This window comes from Nicotiana attenuata, chromosome 5, assembly GCF_001879085.1.
Source record: "Nicotiana attenuata strain UT chromosome 5, NIATTr2, whole genome shotgun sequence".
Lineage (NCBI taxonomy): Eukaryota > Viridiplantae > Streptophyta > Magnoliopsida > Solanales > Solanaceae > Nicotiana > Nicotiana attenuata.
Genome location: NC_031993.1, coordinates 50,561,204 through 50,580,952, shown reverse-complemented (window position 1 = coordinate 50,580,952; position 19,749 = coordinate 50,561,204). Strand labels below are relative to the sequence as shown.

The window sequence follows — 19,749 nt, the reverse complement described above, 5'->3', positions numbered from 1 at the left end:
CGTAGAAGCGGAAGAAGTGGCCCCTGGATCAGAGTCCACAAATTCAGAGGTTAACCGCAGATGCACTAGGGGATCTACTGAGGCTGGGTGTGTGGGCAGATGCGAAGATTTTTCCGTTTCTGTGAGTCCGCGAATGCCAGGTGTTGTTCCAAAATGTGATTTATCTGGGTTCGGTGGTTCTCATAGATGCGATATTTCTACCACAGAAGCGGCTGTCGCAAATACGACTAAGTGACCGCAAAAGCGATTCACTGCAGAATATATTTAGTTCGAGGGTTTGTTCATTTTATTACATTGGGAGATTTGAAGATCGGTTCTGGGAAATTTTTTAGAGGATTTTTATCACATGGATTGGGGTAAGTATTTTCCTACCCATTTGATTATGAGTTATGATACATGTTAGAAATTATGATTAGGCTATGTGCTTATTTGGTTGAGACATAATGGGCTAGTTCCCGTTATTTTGAGTCGTTACCTTAACTGTAGTTATATGCTCAGTCATGATTCTTCATTTACATATCATATCTCATTTTCGGTATATTACTTGCTTAATTCATCACAAGTTATTATTTTCTATATGTGATATTGTTTGGGATGAGTTCTATAAGGTTGTGGGCCCTTGAGACTTAAGAGGTTATTGATAGATGTGGGTTCTATAGCCGTGTTGTGAATGATATATGGACCTCGGTTGCACGCCGCAACAGGACAGATTATTTATTGAGTGATATTGGTATCGGGTTGCATGCCACAATAGGCCATATTTGCTTTTGATTAGCACTTGGGCAGGATCCGCCCCTCTAGAATCTGACATGCCAGCAGTGGGCGCAGGCACAATGATATATACATGTGCTTTGATGAGGGGATTTGAGCCAGGAACCCATACAGTGCTGAGTGATTGTGTGTGTGATAAATTGCGGCATTTAAGCCAGGCACCATAAGTGTGCTGAGAGTGAGTGTACTTGATAATAGCATTGTGAATTTATTTATTTGACATGTAGGCATAGAGATGTATCTTCCTTATGCTAAACAGTAATGAGACATTTGATGACTCGACATGCATATTGATATATAAGCATAAAGATGTATTTCCTCATGCTAACTGGTGAACGAAAAGTCTTATATGATGTTATGAATTGTCAAACACGGTTCTTTTTTTATAATGTCATGTTTAATTGATTTCAGTGGAAAGCTTTTGACTATGATTGTTATACTTGAAAAGCATGTCTACTTTCCCGTAACTGTGAATGGGTTGAGCATAATACCTTTTAAGTTATTCACTTTTACTGTCTTTCATTATATTATTACAAGTTGTTATCGGCTATTGGCGTTGGACACTGACCTCCTTCCGAGCTCGTCACAGCTTTCAACCTGAGGTTAGGTTTGTTACTTATTGAGTACATGGAGTTGATTGTACTCATACTACACTTCTGCACCTTGTGTGCAGATTCTGGAGCTGATGCTGGTGTTTACGGTGGGAGTCGGCATTGAAGATGTACCCGCCTTCCGGATTTAGCTACCACTTGTCCTTGGTAGTATTAGATTTGAATTTTGCTTATGTACATTCCAAACAGATGTTGTATTTATTACATACTAGCTTGTAAATCTAAGTCTTAGTGGCTCCTAACTTGTACTATCAATCCTTGATTTGTTGCATAGAAACTCAGTTATTCCGTTTATTGAATTTTACTGTCTCACTTGAGTTGTGTTGACTGCTGTTTGACTTACCTAGCGGGTTGGGTTAGGTGCCATCACGACTAGCCGAATTTTTGGATTGTGACACACACGAAATGTCAACAAAGTCAACCCCCGGGCCCACGTGTCTTAATTCTAAAAATTCTCGAAGATAAATATTACCAATAGCACCACAAACTCAAATATACAATTTATTCTTTATTCTATGTCCAATATCCTGGTTAAAACTAAAAAAATACCATTTCTAGGTTTTCTTCCAAAATCCAATAATTTTCACTAATTTTTCATGTTTAAATCTATATATAATCTATGTATTTAGCTCACAATGAGTAGAGATCACTTCTTATGATAGATGATGAAAATGCGCCTACAAACTGCCCTCGAACACATCCGAATCACACTTAGACATTCCGGATCACAACCAAACTTCACGCACATGTTCCAATTAGTAAAATGAACCTATCCAAGGTCTCGGAATATTGCTCGGAGTCCGATAATATCAAAGTCCACTGTAAGTCAAACTTTGCTAATTCAAAAACCTTTAAAATACAAACCTCCAACAATATGCGTTGAATCGCTCCCGGACCATCCGATACTTCCGATACTTGACCCCAAGTCTAAAATCATCATACGAGCCTATAGGAACCTTCAAATCCCGATTCCGAGGTCGTTTACTTAAAAGTCAAATATTGGTAAACTTTTCCAAATTGAGAATTATTCTTCCAAATCAACTCTGAACTTCCCGAAAATAAAAACCGACTACACGTGCAGATCAAAATAAATAAAGTAAAGATATTCAAGGTCTCAAAACCGTCGAACCGTAGGCTAGAGCTCAAAACGACCGATCGGATCGTTACAAATGAAGGGGAAAAAGCTACAACCATATTTGTCATTCATCCTTGAATCCAACATCTCATATAAATTCTTCTACCAGAATTAATAACATCTTCATCTAGTTTATTGTAAAGTTCCCCAAATAATGTCAAATATAAAAGATTAAGATTTTAAATTTTAAAATTGTATCCAAATTTTTTAAGTTAATTAAAGTCTATTATATATTCCTTTCAAATTCCACCTTGAAGCATATGAATGGTCTCAATAACTTTGAATTATTACGTTAAGCATGTAGAGCATAACACGATGGAGCACCTCATTATGTAATCACCAATGACACTTAGGTTTAGAGAATGAGATTGATCTAAATAAATTTACCATATTCACGATAAAAAATTAATCAAAGTAAGAAAAAGTTATCTGACCACATTGAAGCAACGCTATGGTGCCACATAATGCTAGTGAAGTTATAGAACCTAATCTACGAGAATATTCGGGGTCGGGGACATGGGCTCATTAGAAATAAGAATTTAAGAAAAGATCATACACCAAAAGTTATAGTAATGTTAATATTCAATTTACATACAACTTTGGAATTACTATCACCAAACTTATGAAAATAAATTCAGTTAGAGAATAAAAGTATAATTACATAATGTTGTAATTTGAAAAATATCCAGTAAAACATAGATAAATTACCAAATACATTATGGTCGACGATTGTTCGGTTAGCTTGTAAAAAGTAAAAAGTGACCAAAAAAACAAACAATTTGATATAAAGGATAAAAGGAATACGCATATATCACAAACAAATGCACCCCTACTAACATATCTCTATTCAAATAGTAATCCACCAGTAGTAATCCTCCCCCCCCCCNACCCCTCCCCCGAGCATGATTAACCCTGGCACATACATATACGCTCGTCACCTCATATATGTATCGCCCTTGCATGTAGCAAACAATGACAAATAGGAGGAAAAATTCCCTCAACAAAGTTAGGCAAAACACTTACCTCGAACAAGCCAATTACAATACCGAGCAAGCCAAGCGATGCTCCAAAAATGTCATCATGCGCGTAGTGACCTCCGAACGACTCAAAACTAGCCAAAAGCAACTCAACTACATCAAATAAAGGCCAAGAAAACAATTCCAAATGATAAAGATCGAATCCTAAATCAAATCTCAAATCCGGCCAAAAATCACACCCGGACTGTCACGACCCAAACCGATGGGCCGCGACGGGCACCCGGTACCTTACTCAACCGAGTACCAACATAATGTATCTTTTATGTCATACTATCATAGATAACTGAGTCGGAAGGCTGTCGTGAGATAAGTAGAATACAACATGTGATACCAACTTATACATAAGATATACGGGCCTATAAGACCAAAATAACCACTCGTATACTGAACATGGGCCGACAAGGCCATACAATCTTTTACGTACATGACATATGTCTACAAGCCTCTAAGAATACACATCTAAATCATACTAACCAAACAAGAAACTCCGAAGCAAATGGAGCACACCAACATCTTCCGCTGAGCTGATAGCCTACTTGGAGGGCTCTCGACCTGTCTATCTGGACCTGCGGGCATGAAACGCAGCGTCCCCAGGCAAAAGGGATGTCAGTACGAATAATGTACCGAGTATGTAAGGCACATAAATAAGTACATAACAGACATGGAAGGAAATATAGAGTAAATTACTCAACCTATAAATCTGGATAACTCTGTAAATCATGAAATAATTATAGTGTCATGCATATACGTATGAATGTCATGTCGTGCATAGGTACATGTTTCATAACATCACCAAGCCTCTGAGGGCATCCATCATATCATCTCGACCACTGTGGGCAAAATCATTAACGTATACCACCAGCTGATCAGGTGGTGGTGCGTATATAACGTCATAACCTTTCCCATATCCCATATACATATATATACGCGTATATAACGCCATCTGGTCATGGGTCAATGTGCATGTATAAACGCATGAAATGCATATAAAATACGTTAATAAAATCTCCCAGTACAACATAAGACCATTATGCCTCTGATTAATATCATGAAAAGAATATCTCAGCCAAACGGAATACCTATGTACAATTTTCAACAGTAACAAAATCTGAAAAGGACAGTTCACTTGTACATCTAACTTTTTGTTAGAATCTTTCTTAAGATAAAAAAAAGTCAAAGAGCTAGTCTTAGACTTGGTGATGAAAACTCAAAAGTAGAAATGAAAAAGGGAGATAAAAGGCTGGTTGTCCATAATAGAATATCGGAGAAAGAAAATTTTATGTGATTAAGAGGTGTTCTAATCTTAGTAATTCTACACACAAAAATTATGTGTGATTTAGAGGTGTTGTAATTTCACTAGTTCTACACATAAACCTGTGTGGTCGTGCAAAACAATTTCTAGTTGCAACTTGAAAGTCAAGCAACTTGCGTATTTTTGAGACCCATGAACAGATGATAGAATAATATGACACATGAGAGAATAAGAATATACACATCTCTAGCATTTCTAGAATAGAGTAATTTATGAAAGTTGTGCGTTTGCTCGTTTCGTTTGTATCGTATGGCTCATGCCAAAAAGAAAGAAGGAATAGCCTTAACATACCTGGAATTGGGGAAAATCCGTATGATATTCTTGGAAAAAGTTGCACCGTATTCCTTTAAAATTGTAAAATCTCACGTTGCTATGGTGCTAAGAAATCTCGTTGGAATTGTTTTGTTTTAAGATTAATATCCGTTCTCTGTTGGAATGAAATCTTCCGTTCTTGAAATTGTTTGGATTTAGGAAGAAGTCTTATAACCAATGAAGACCACAAATCAACCTTTAAAGTCTCGGTAGCTTGTAGGTAAGTGTCATTTGCATGACATTTAAATGCCACCTTTCAATTTGTGATATGAGTCATTCCAATTTGCATGGGGGCTGCCACCTCATGCCCTTTATCTCTATCCAATAATATTCCTTAATTAATTGGGTAATATTTTATTATTCAATAATTAACTCTATCTTATTTATAATACAACGATGCCTACATCCAGAAAGACGGTTGGTAAGAGATATAGCGGTGGAAGTGTTAATAAAGATTATCATTATTTACCATTCAGGAAGGGAGATATGAGCATTTTGAGTTACCTTCAACAGTGACAGATGTAGGTACAATCAGCCACACCGATCTCAGTTATGCCCTATGAGAGCTAACAGACATAGTTTAAGAGAAGGACGAGTTATCAGGATCCGGCTGGGATAGAGTAACCCAAAATAGTGGATGGATTGGTAGAGTTAGTTGACATTTCCGAAGGATAGTGCAAACGTGGTAATAGATCTCCTTGTGAGACACCTCGATGGTGCACCCTAAAATAGTACAGCTAGATATGAGTACTACAAAGATAAGCACTGGAAACCTGGAAGGGATAAATATTACCTTAGTGTGGTTCCCATCCCTGGTAGAAAGAGAATGTTAGGCAATTTGAGGAGCCAATGGATGGAGCAAGAGGAGGTTTAAAAGCAAAAGAATGTTTTGTTCGAATTTTTAGAATAAAGTGATAGACAGAAATGTTAGCAGGAAAATAAGAAGAGAGTTAATGAAGCAGTATGAGTAAAATGTGGTACTTGGATGACAACGGTAGATCAAAAAATGATAGTATTACAGAGTCTATAGTCAAGTGAAGGAAAAAAGGAGAGGTGACAGGCCTTGAGTCAATAAAAGAGTATAGGCCATAAAGTCATATCCTCACTTCAAAAAATAAGTTCGTGACTCCAATGCAACTACCGGGTGCCCGTCGCGGCCCATCGGTTTGGATCGTGACACGGACCCACGCCTCGAAACCCGACCAAACCTACAAAATCCGATAACACATTCAATTACGAGTCCAACCATACTAGTTTCACTCAATTCCGACTCCAAATCGATGTTCAAAACTCAAAAATTCATATTATGAAACTTTAGGCCAAAACCTCCAATTTCCTCTTTAAAATTCATCAACCAAAAGCTAAAATCGAAGATAGATTCATGAAATATAACCAAAACCGAGTAAAGAACACTTACCCCAATTCATATGGTGAAAATCGCCTAAAAATTGCTCAATTCCGAGCTCCCCAACTCAAAATATGTTAAATAAATAAAACCCTCGTTTTAACACTATTCTGCCTCATTTCTTGTGCCAAATAAACTCGAAACTCGCTTTTGATGCCTTCAATTGATTCCTTGTAAAATTCTAGTCAAGTTAGGCTCTTGAATCACTCCATTTGACCTTATATTGAAGGAGATATGTTGATTTTAATATTTGGAAATAGTGCAGATTTTTAAAATACGAAGTCAGTGGCAATTTCGTAATTAATCTGAAAAATCTGGCAACCCAATTCTTAGTAACATGACCATAAACTCCTTATATGATGTCCAAATTCGATGATTCTTTTTGATATGGCTCCGTAATTACGATACGGATCTAATGATTCAATAAAAACATAAGTTGGAGCTCATTTTCTTAATGTAGTACCCTTTATGCTTGAAGAAACAACGTCGAAACATAAAAAATGAGTGCAACGCAACCCAAACCTATCCGAAACTCACCCGAGCCCCTCAAGACCACGTCCAAATGTACCAACAAGTCCCATAACATAACACGGACTTACTCGAGGCCTCAAAAGACACATGACAACATCGAAACGACGAATCACACCTCAATCCAAAAAATTAATGAACTTGAAAGTTCAAACTTCCACAACCGATGCCGAAACCCATCAAATCACATCCGACTGACCTCAAATTTTGCACACAAGTCACATTTGACATTAGGGCCTGCTCCAACTTCCGAAATTAAAATTCGACCCCGATATCAAAAAGTCCACTCTCTATCAAACTTTCCAAAAAATCCAACTTTCGCCATTTCGAGCCAAATTCAACTACGGACCTCCAAATCACAATCTGGATACGCTCCTAAGTCCAAAGTCATCCAACAAAGCTAACAGAATCATCAAAATTCTAATCCGAGGTAAAATACTAAAAAGTCAAACTCGGTCAACTCTTTCAAATTTAAAGCTCCCTAGTTGAGAATCATTCTTCCAAATCAGTCCCGAATAACCTGAAAACCAAAACTGACGATTTACATAAGTCAAATATATCATATGGAGCTACTCACGCCCGTAAACTACCGAGCGAAGTACAAATGCCCAAAGCGACCAGTCGGGTCGTTACAGAACAAAATACAATACTGTCTTGAAGACTGAACAATAAGAACATAAGTTAAAAGAGAGGACTTTAAGGCACGCGAACGAAATAGTAGTGCTACCTAGAATCCCTCAAGCAAATCCGTATACAACTCACTGGCAACCATCACTATCAGCAATACCCCGATGTGCACATGAAGTGCAGAGTGTAATATAAGTACAACCGACCCCATATACTCAATAAGTAGCAAGCCTAACCTCGGGCTGAAAGCAGTGACGAGCTTCGCAATGTCCGATACTCACTTTACACAACCAACAATATCAATAACAGTAGAATAATAACATATAAAGAAAAGCAGCTCAAATAATAACAGGCTCAACTTTATACAGCAGGAGGAGAATTAGACATGCTTTCAGATATAACAATCAGGGCATTAACTTCCACAGAATTCACTTAGACAGGTATTTAACAAGATAAAAACTGTAATATCAAGATCTAAACATTAAGTAGAGACATCAAATACCAATTAGCATGAGAAATAATACAACTCTATGACTGCATGCCAGTTATATATGCCAAATTAATGAAGAATCACAATTTAAATATCAAATATACACAATCTCATCACATTAAAAGTTCCTAGCACACAATGCCCCTCAATCATAGTCTCAGCACTCTCATGGTGCCTGGCAAGATACCTATGGATCCTCACGCCCACACATATACACACTCTCAACATTGTACGGGTGTCTGACATAAGTCCCTCTCCAAGCATATAACGTATGCCTGCACTCACAGAGCCCAAAGTTGCACGGGTTATCACCTGACTTCGGAGGGGCGGATCCTAGCCCAACCGCTGATCGGATCAAAAGTCAACGATCATCATGACACAATCCAAATGTCCTGGCGCACGCGTCACCTCACTATCAATACCACTCAGCCCAATATGGGCCCTGGCGTATATGTCACCTCAATATCAATATCAATACGGCTCTATGGCCCAGCTCAATCATCAATCCGCTCAGATCTTAATATGACAACATCTCACAATATAATAATCAATATACAGCACGATTTACGCCAATGTGCCACAAATCCACTCAAAACTATGTTACACAAGTAAGAACGCTAACAACATGTATGAAGTATGCAAAGATAGTAATATAACACAAGAATATAATATCATGACTGAAAAGTATGATCACGACTAAGATAAATAGCTCAACATAGCAAAAATAAATTTATCATGCCTCAACAAATAAGCAAATAGCCTAGACATAAATTCTAATAGCACATGTAGTCATACAAATGAAGAGAATACGATATTAAATAAGCATGATAGCAAAATAAGACATTTTTAATAGCATGACTTAATAACTAATTGTTGGTAAGTATTTTCTATTTGTGACTATTCCTGTAGTTTTCTCTAATGGATGATTATTTGTTACTAATGGACCATATCAAATATTTTTTATTTGGGTGATTAGATTTACATCAACAAAATTATAAACTATATTAAACTTTTAGCTTTCACTAAAGCGTATTCATATATGATCTTTGCAGATATAAAAATAGAATAAAAATATAGAATATTTTAATTATTAGTCGAGTTGTGTAAGCGAAATCAAATTTCCTATTTTGGAACGAAAATGATGTTTATTTTGAGTCAAATGTGGCATGCCATTAAGAATTTATCATTCTAATCGATTCATACTAATTGGGTCGAAAAAATTTTGAAACATAAAAGATTATTTACTTTTAAAATTTTCCATCTTAAAATGAAAATAATATTTATTCTGAGTTAAAATGTGGCATGCTATTAAGTATTTATCTTTTTCTATCGATTCATGTAGATTTGTTCGAAATAACTTTAGGCCAGATGGGAATGAATAAAAATATAAACAACTTACTTCAACAAGAATAGTAATAATTTAAAATCTTTATCCCTTGCTCTAATGGATTAAAGAAATTGAATTTGCAGTTCATAAAATTTGAAAAGAAATCAATAAATACTGATATTATGTTAGTTCAATTTGTGTGTGTGTGTATAATAAAATTAAATTAATAATGAATTTAGTTTATTTTTAGGAGAAAATGGACCAAACCACAAAAACCCACCTATAAATATTCTCCAAACTCTTACAAATAACTTTTTTGCCTAAAAAAAAGTATTAATGGACATACCATAAGTTAAAAAGATGAAGTATACTGTATACATAAAATAAAAAATAAAAAAGTAGAATATTTTTAAAGGACAAAAGAAAAAAAAGAATTTATATTTTCTCCCTTATCTTTTCTTTTCTTTTTCCACGTAATTTTCTCCTCCCTTTTCTTCTTTTCCGTCTCTCTCCGTGTCCCTCCCCCTTCTTCTGAACATTTCGCCGACCAGTCCCTTCTTTGTCGATACATACACACACTTCACTATTCATATATAAACAAACACTTGACATATTCACATACTTCTCTTTTCCTAAAAACTACTTTTAATTCCGTTGATCTCTCTCTCTCTCTGGATCCTTCTCCAACACCGTCACACTCTGGTATGCCAACTTTCTTCTGTCTTCTTTAACACGTTTTATGTACGTCCCCATCACGGATCAGCTGCCGATAATTTTGTTTCATTTCAATCTCTGTACTTTTACTTTGATCTGATTTATATGTATTTTTAGTTGTTTTGTCTCTCTTTTTTCGTTGTTCTTTGTTTTAATTGGCATTGGAGTCACATGAATTAAATTCTTGGTTCTTGAGCTCTTCTTGATAACATAGCACTTGCAGTGCATTTACTACTCCCTCATCCCAAATGATTTGGGTTATTTGACTGTAGACACAGTTTTAAAAATAATGGAAAACTTTAAACAGAATACTCTAAGTAGTCTTAGTACCAGAATACAAATTTTTATAATTTTAATCTGTGTCTACCGGACCCTTCTAAGTGTAAAATGAGAATGTAAAGATTATATAGTTTCTAAATAAGGAAACGGTCTTCATGCCGATTCTTTTGGGATGGATGAAAAAAGAGGAGTGCTACTAAATTGCAGTGGAATTGGCTTGCGGATTTTTTTTTTTGGGAGGGGGGGGGGGGGGGATGATTCATTGGTCTAGGCACTTTTCCATGGTTACTGTGTTGTTGATGGCGTCCTGTAACTTTTCTGTATCTTTTCATACCAAATATGCTGCCATTGTTTTCTGTTTATGTAAAGTAGATTGGATTTCACAACAGCATGGGTTTATCTTTACAAAGGCATTTAATATTTTGGAGAATTAGGTGTCCATGTTGCATGGCCATGTGATTTGATTTAGTGCTTGGTAGTTTTGTGGCATTTAGCTAAGAATTCGATATCAGCCAGACTTTTAGTATATATGGATGCATAAAGTGTAATAGTCATGGACCAGGTGGCACCGCATTATTATCCTATGATGATATCTTTTAGTGCACCGTAAGAAGGAACATCTCTTCTTGTTGTATAATAATTGCAGATAAGCCTATAAGGCTATAAGCAAACTCTGTGATACCAGCACAGTAGAAAAGTTTTGGTCCTGTGTGCTGCTTTGCCAACCATTTCTTTGTTTTCTTGTTTATTGATAATGTAATGAAGATTCTGTTTTCCTTAACTTTCTAGTGAAATCCAGTTAAAACTAGTCTTGGAGCATGTGTTCGAGTTTCTACCAACTTATGAGTTATTATTGAGATGTGATAACATATCATAATTGATAAAGAATGCTCCCAATTCAAATGGATGATCTTTTGGAATATAGTAAACATGTGGATAACATTAATTTGTTTTGGCTCTTTCCTGTTGTATCTACGAGGGAAATCTAGACTCGAGAACAACAATTAGAGCTGGCACATCAGGTATTTAGTGGGAATCTGACCTACAATGGCTGTTGCAAATGATAACGATTTCATCATCATCATCTTCTGATCTGTCTTTTGGGAGCATATGGAAACTTGAATTGAAATAGATAGGATAGGTCTCAATGCTTCAGTACACCTTTGAGTTTTCAATGGGATTTAGTTGAGATTAGACTCAATATACCTCCTCGACTTGTCAGAGATTTAATTTAGGATATTTAGGGACGCTATTAGGAAAAACTCTCTTCTACAGAAACTCTACCTTTTGTAACAGTTGCTAATTCTACAGAGTTTGCCTCTTTCTTTCCACATCTCCTTCCAGTCACCTTTAATACATATACAAATCTAGGTTCTCTGAATTTCAAGTTCATTGAAGGTTCGGTGTAAACTTTACTGTCAAAGCAACAAACATTCTAATGTCGAGATGTTCAAAAGGCATGACTAGTTGTACTCACGAATTGTCATTTTAGTTGCCTTTTCGCAGGTTCTCAAGTATAGACTATTGCTTCAGACAAACTATACGTATACTACGTAGGATTGAATCTCTGAGTAGCTTTTCTTGCTCTGTATATTGACAAACTCTTTGCTTTTGAGAAGTCATTTCCCACGTGATGAAGAAGAAAGAGAAGTACAATTTGATCAAATTACTTCTAGATTAAAATGCGAAATGAATGAATCAACTTTAAATATTTGAACATCAACAAGCTAGCCAGGAAAGCAAGCCTACTACCAGGGGCGGTTTGCACTGCCATGTGGATTTTGGGTTTGTTTAGTGTAGCTGTAGCCTATTAAGGCAATCCAGAGAACCTCCAAGAAATTATGCATCTTTGAGTCAGAGGTGGCTTGGGGAAGTTAACCTTTTCACTTTCTGGAAATGACGATGACATTGCTTAGGGGACCTTTACCTCCAGAATAGCAAATTGGTAGAGCATTTGCTCTCGTAGATTAATCCCTGGCACCTACTTAAAATATATTTATGCAACTGAGATCTTCAAGTTTCACCTAGAAAATCCACAAATGAATAGTAGTAAAATATCTAAGATGGGCTTCAACAAATAGTTGCATGTCTCTAAATTTAGAATATAATAAGCAGTTTGGGCTCAGGACAACTTGATATTGCAGAAATGCCTAGTCATTTGACATTCAAATTTTTTCTGCTGCAAATTATGTTATTTGGTTTAATTATCAACATCTATTGATACCTGTGCTATGTGATTTTATGATTCTGCCTGGCAGTAGGCCAAAGTTATGAGTTGTTTAAATCATTTCTGTTTTTTTTAAATATTTTGAGAAGGATTTTTTGTCCTCCCTTTTTTCTTTTTGCCTGCCTTAGGATTTTTCGTATTTTGTACACACCACCACAACGTAAGTGTGCATGCAGACATATACCTAACTCATGCTGAAGAATATGTTATTTTTTTAATTTGTATATGCCAAACTTATCAAAAAACATTGTAAATGTCAAATTTAGTTTCTGAAGTTCCCTTTTATGATCTATTAGTTGTGGATAGATGCCAGTTGCAAAACTCCGCATAGGTGGTACTTCAGATGCAATGAAAGCAGATGAGGTGAACGATTCACTTGATACTTTCATTAGACAAGCTATGGGAAAGGAACCTCTGCTTTCTTTCCCAAGAACGGGGGAAGGTCCTGTTCAATGGATTCAATGGCTTAATTCTTTAGATCAGCCAGGTACCGAACTTAAAACCTGGTGTTCATAGCATACAACATTTCCTCTCTTTTTTTTTTTTTTTTGTTGGTTAACCATCTGGTATCAAAGCACACTGGCCCGACTAATCCGGATTCTAGCTGCATAGGGAAGAGCTCCCTACTAGAAGTTTTTCCATTCCTAGGGCTCGAACCCGAGCCTTTGGTAAAGGGTGGAGGGAAAGGGATCCCATCCATTCCACCATGCTCCTTGGTGGTATAGTATAACACATTTCACTAGGTTCTCATGCATGTTAAATTAGTGGATCAAGGAATTTACCGATATTTCAACAGATGTGGATCCCTCAAGCTGGAATAGAATGTGAGTTTAGTCATCCAAAATGCTTTAAGCGACAGTGTTCGATGCATTAGCTGCAGATGCCAATAAGTAGTCTGAAAAGGACTATCTGAAGCTCCAGACTGTAACAGGTCATATACAGGACTATGGCTTAAGTCATGAATATTGATAAGCTTCTGTTACTTTTTTTTTGCAGATATTACTGGATGGCCTTTTTTGACACCTTCAAGAGTTCAGATGCAGAAGTGTGAGAAATGTTCCAGGGAATTTTTTTCACCTATTAATCACAGAAGACATATACTTGTGCACCGCAGATCCTTAAATCTTGATAAGGTATATCTCAGACTTAGAGGCCTTTTTCTTTGATGTGTTTTAATGCTGGAAAAGATTTGGAGGTTTACCATTTGTGTACATGTAGTTATTGTAAAGGCTCGCATAAATTCTAAGCTAGGTGCAGCACATAATGGGTGCTTCTTAAGCAGTGCTTCAGTGTAGGCACTAAGGCGTTAGCACCCATGGTTCTCTCTTGATGAGAGCAACACTAACCATTAAATATAGTTTGTAAAAAAAATGAGATATTAATTGTTAAGGAGACATTGTGAGCAATATGCTATTAGAATATGAATTTTAATCAATGTTAGCGAGACACTTCAGAAAAAAATCTTTCTACACTACTCAGAAATTCAAAATGACTTGTAAACTCAATTAATATATTTTTTGATTCATATAATTTACGTGCAGTTCTTTCAATCTTTAGACACCATGTAATTGTTATCTGTGCTTATAGTTATTGTTTCTTGCAGTACATATATATATTTTATATTTTTTTCTTCGTTTGCGCTCTTCTTCATTAAGGGGCACACTTAAATAGTTAAAATAGGGCTTTGCGCTCAGAGCCCCAGCAGAAATTGGTGTTTTTTAAACTCATTTCACCTTTGAAAACACTGGCATATCTACTGTCTTTTGCAGTATCATTTCCATTGTGGTGAATGTTCTTGTTTTTTGATTAGGTAACTAAATCTTGATATCATATATACTTGTCAATATAGGGTGCGTTGGGTGTGCATGTGTTGAATCTTATGTTTTATTTACATTTTGTAGGAGTCGCACAAATACAGGGATTTGTTGGCAGCGTTCTGGGACAAGGTAATTTTCTCTTCCTCACTCCCTAATTCTTTGTGTGCCTTGTTCCATAATGGTTATTTATGTTGTCTGTATCACTGCTGCATACAGCTCTCAGTGGATGAGGTTAAGGAAGTTGTATCATTGCAAGATATTTCATTAAAGGTAATTGCCTGATTCCATGTTCTACTGTCTTATGTATGTTTTTTCTTGACTTGGAACTTAAAGTGAGCTTTTCTTAAATGGAAAAAATATATGAAATGGAACTGAAAGTGAGTTCTTCCCCTTGCAATTTTGACACAGAAATGTGATGATAATTTGGAATTGACTGAAGGTAGAATAAATGCCCCTATGGACACTAATAGAATAATATTCTAGGCTATTCGTGGTGCGCAGCAAGACAAATCCTCCTCTTCCATTCTGGTAGATAATGTGAACTTGAGAAGACCAGATAGAACACCTACATGTGTTCCTCCCTTTGGCTACGAGAAATTACTGCTTATTTCCCCTGGGTTTGCATAAACTGGACGTAGTCTCTGTCTCCATTTATTCAGCGATAATTGAGCATTTCCAATTTAAGCTCATTGTATTAGCTTAGTTTTGATTAGAACAAACCATATTGTTTATACAAATGGTAGTTATGCTAGAAATCTTTTCTTTTCAAAACTGTTTATGACTAGCGGAGTTCTTTTGGGCTACTGATAAAAACTTGTCTGAACATTTCTCCCCTCCCACACTTTATAGAGTGTTAGATTGTAATTGCCATATTTCTTTTAGGAAATTGCTGGATCTTCACTTGTTCATGCCTTGGCAACAGCTTTGGGCAAACCTGGGTTTTGGACTCTTCCTCGTGGTTATGTAAGGGCTGGTTCTAAGTTGTTGGTTAGTTCTCTATTTCCATTTTCTATTGAGTATTATTGAACCAACAACAAAAGAAAAGTGACATAAGAGCCAATGACACTAAATAGGATCAATTTGCAGGAAGTCATCCAAGCTAAACCTTTCAGGCCTCCAGTGACTTCCCAGGAGTTATTTAGTATCCTTGAAGATGCTACTGAGAGAACATTCTTATGTGCTGGCACGGCTGACTCGGTGCAAAAATATGTTTTCGATGGGGAAGCTTCCAAAATTGGTTTTGACGCGAAGAATCTGGTTGCTTGCACCAGCTTCCTTTTTGAACAGAAACTGGTAGAATCTCTTTATTTTTCCGGAGAACTTTCCGGCTTTATGTGTTGAACCTATACTTTTTTCACATCTATATACGTAATGGTGCCATCTGTATTTGCATGAAACTGTTAGATTCAGTTCCTATTTTTATTCTTGGAAGTGTGGTTAGAAGAATACACTCTTTTGGTTATGCTTTACCTGATTCTGTCCAGCGAACCAACATCCATAGTAAATGGTATTCATTTATGCTCAGGTAAAAGCATGGGTTGCTGAAAAAGATGCTGAAGCTTTGAGATGCCAAAAGTTGCTTTTTGAGGAGGAAGAAGCTGCTCAAAAAAAGTGAGACACTTTTTACCATATCAACTCATCTTCCCTGATTTTTTTCCTTTTTCATGTATTCTACTGAGGTTATGGTGTATCATGATTGCTCCTATGTTCTGAGTGACAAGTTACTACATGATAAAGTCATATTTCTTATCTTTTTTGGATAAATAATAAATTTCATTAAAACAAAGGGCAAAAGTTCCCCGTATACAAGAAGTACACAAAAGATGGAAAACCTTACAAAAAGACATGGTTTTCTACGATTGCTGCCCAATCATCTATACATAAGGGAATTTTGTGGGTGCACCAAAAAACAATAAGCGAAAAGAGGCTATTCCTAAAAAATACAAGATCTTTCTCTACTCCATCAAAAGCTCTCCTATTCCTCTCTCTCCATACGGTCATATTTCTTAATTCTTATTATTGTTTAGAGTAATCTGTTAATGCTAATAACGTAACTATTTCTGGAATAAAAACATTTATGTGCTCTGAAGATGTGCTCCTGCAGTTTATAACCTTATTTTTTGAAGCAGATTTCTCAACAAGTAGAAGACAGTTTCGTATTTTTATATGTTTGTCAATTTCTAAACTTACGGATATGGAGGCAAAGAGCGCCATTGTTACAGTGCTGTGGAGCTTGGAGATTTTGATATTTGCATTTAAAGACATGGCAAATAACTCATCCGTTTCACCTGGAAGTGACTTACTTTATTATTTGTTGGGAAGTAGATTTAAGACAGGGCAGCGATAGCTGTTGTAAGCATTCACCCCTAAGGGGATGGAGCAACTTTGACATTGGGAGCAAGTTCCATTCTACTTCAAATAAAAAGATTACTTACCACGTCAGCTTGACAGTTTTTAAAACTCTTGGCACTTTTTATTTGAATGAATCTTGGTTTGTCGCTTCTTTGAGGGTATAGCTATTGAATTCCTTTCAATTATTTCTCATGTGATATGCTAGGCAAGCTGAGCTATTGGAAAGGAAAAAGGTGAAAAAGCTTCGACAGAAGGAACTGAAAGCAAAGGAGCAATCAATTGAGGAGAAAGGAATTCTGGAGGCACCAGCTGATTGTTTTGAGGTTCCATTGGCAGATGTCTCTAGCCTTCCACGGCCATCTGATTCCTATTCTAATATTCCTGACGTATCTCTGGACGTCTCCGCCTCTCTTGAAATGGTTCAGTTCTCCAGCAATGTAGATACGAGCGTCGAATCCCAATTTGATCTTTGTCACCAACACCTGGATTCAGTTAAAGCTCATAATCTTGAACCCCGACCAGTGTCTGCCAATAGTCGACGGCGTTTTGCCAATTCCCAGTTGCAAGCACCAAAATCGCAAAGGTCTGGGCGAAATGGTGGTTTCCATAACAATCAAAATCATCAAGCATTGAAAGCTGAACCTATACAGAAGCACAAGGACAGTAGTACCCCTGTTAATAGCAGTATGATATGGACAAGAAAAGTTAGAGTTGAAAGTGATGATACTTCAATACCGGAGGTGCAGAAAGAGGACATAGATCAGAAGCAGAGCAAATCTGAAGTGATAATTGGTTCTATATCTGTTCCCGTGAAAGATTGCAGCACTCAGCAGCAGGGAAGAGATGATTTTGGAAGCACAGAGCTTCGTAAAAAATGCAATGTTGTAGAGAAGCCAGCTAAGCATGATGCTCTTCAGATTGGGTCAAATAGAGCAGCTGCCAAGCTTTGGAGGCCTGTGAGGCATACAGTTGGAAGACAAGATCGTGAAGAAGAGGGTGTCATGTCTTCAAAGTTTGATGATCGAACATCATTAAATGAAAATTGTTTACCGTTATGTCCCGTGGACAGCTCTGGCAGTCATAAGAATTGTCAGGTTCCAGATGGAAATGCACATCAAGGTTTGGGATTTTCAAGTATCGCTGCAAAAGCTTTTCTTGCTCAGAGTATGTTTTACTAGCTCTCACGTTTCTATATATTATTATTACATGCATGCACAAACACAGCCATGCATATCTGCTCCAAGTATTGTCTGCTTTTTCTTCATTCTGATTGATCTGAAAATCTATGTAGGATGGAGGGAGGCCATTGCTGGAGATCATGTCAGATTAGTGCTTTCTCCTGACACTGAGTCTTCAGGGCGCCCGGAGGTGCCAAGTAGCAGTTCAGAAGCAACCCCAGCATCAGATTCTGGGGAACATGGGGTTGTTTCCAGAGCTGACACTGAGCTGGCAAAAAATGAAGTTCTTACTTCATCTTCAAGTGGAAACATTAAGGTCAAGTATAGGCCAAAGCCCGAAAAGGGTGTTAAGACAATGTACATTCCCAAGCAAAAAAAAACATCATTTAGGATAAAAGGCAACATTGTTACTCATACCTGAATATGCAGTTTCTAGCCAGTGCAGCAGAGGTTCCTTTTTACCAGCGGTCTTCTGTGAGAGAGTTAAAGATAGGGTTTCTAGTGAAAAATAGCTTGTAGTCCCATCCTCTAGTTTGAGTCGTTAAGCATTTTTGACTCGGGCTTTTGCGCCTAACAATTTTGCCGTAACAAGTATTTCCGCTCACCAGATCTCCCAGACAATGTATGAATACAAATCAATTTATAAAATTATCCCAAAGATTAGAGAGCAGCCATTTTTGTCTTTTCTTTTTCTTATTGATATTAGATTTGGGCAACCCTCGCCCCTCCTTTCCATTGATGTGCTCGACTAAATTTACCTCTCCCTAAGTAATGGTTTTTGTTTGTTATGGCGCGAACTCAAAATGCAGCAATGGCCAATTATGAGAACATTGATGATGGTAAAATGAGAAAATGAAGGTTAAATACAATCTGACTACAATGCAAAAATGAGTTAGCTGCCGTGTTTTAACTGCCTAGAAAGCAACTGTCAAGCTATGGATAACAACATTGCTAAATTACCAGCTCGATGATGCTATAGCTACTACATTGTTGCCTATTTTGAACAATGTAGTTAAGGGAGTGATTTTATGGCGTGCCTCACATAAGTGACATTAAGTGAACTTTTTCTCGTCTTACTAAGGACCCGTTTGGCCATTGATTTTGCCAAATTTTTTTTGGCAAATACATGTTTGTTCATAAATTTTATCTATATTTTGGCAAATTCCCAAAACCCAAAACCCAAATCGCAAAACCAACTTTTGGCCCAAGATATTACTATTATATTTTTTTAAAATTGCCCCAAACTTTTGTATTTTATAAAAGAGCCCACCATTTATTATTTTGTAACAATGCTGCTTCGTCTTCTCGGTCATCTGATAGTATATTATGTAGTTCATTATAAAAATGATAATTTTGTACCAAATTTATTTATGTTCAAGACTATGGTTTGTAATAATGATAATGAATATTATTGATGAAGGTACTGTTGGGTGTGATAATTTTTAGAACTTGGGGGTATAAGTCATGTTTCATGTTTTTTCAAAAATAAAGTGAAATATGTTTTGAAACTGACGTCCAAACATATTTTCATCTTCAAACTAAACTTCATCCAAATCAGATTTTTCAAAACAAATTTGGAAATCTATGCCAAATGCTAACTATGCATTGGTTGTCAGTAATTGTGGTG

General features: G+C 36.6%; 1 protein-coding gene across 1 annotated transcript; it reads left to right on the top strand.

Moving 5' to 3' along the window:
• On the top strand, positions 10,029–18,804 carry LOC109225837. The gene is made up of 10 exons (XM_019390618.1): positions 10,029–10,257; positions 13,072–13,262; positions 13,772–13,908; positions 14,677–14,721; positions 14,809–14,862; positions 15,475–15,579; positions 15,679–15,885; positions 16,118–16,203; positions 17,150–18,108; positions 18,236–18,804. Exons 2-10 carry the CDS (start codon positions 13,082–13,084, stop codon positions 18,541–18,543), a joined length of 2,082 nt encoding a protein of 693 aa, XP_019246163.1. The 5' UTR covers positions 10,029–10,257; positions 13,072–13,081; the 3' UTR covers positions 18,544–18,804.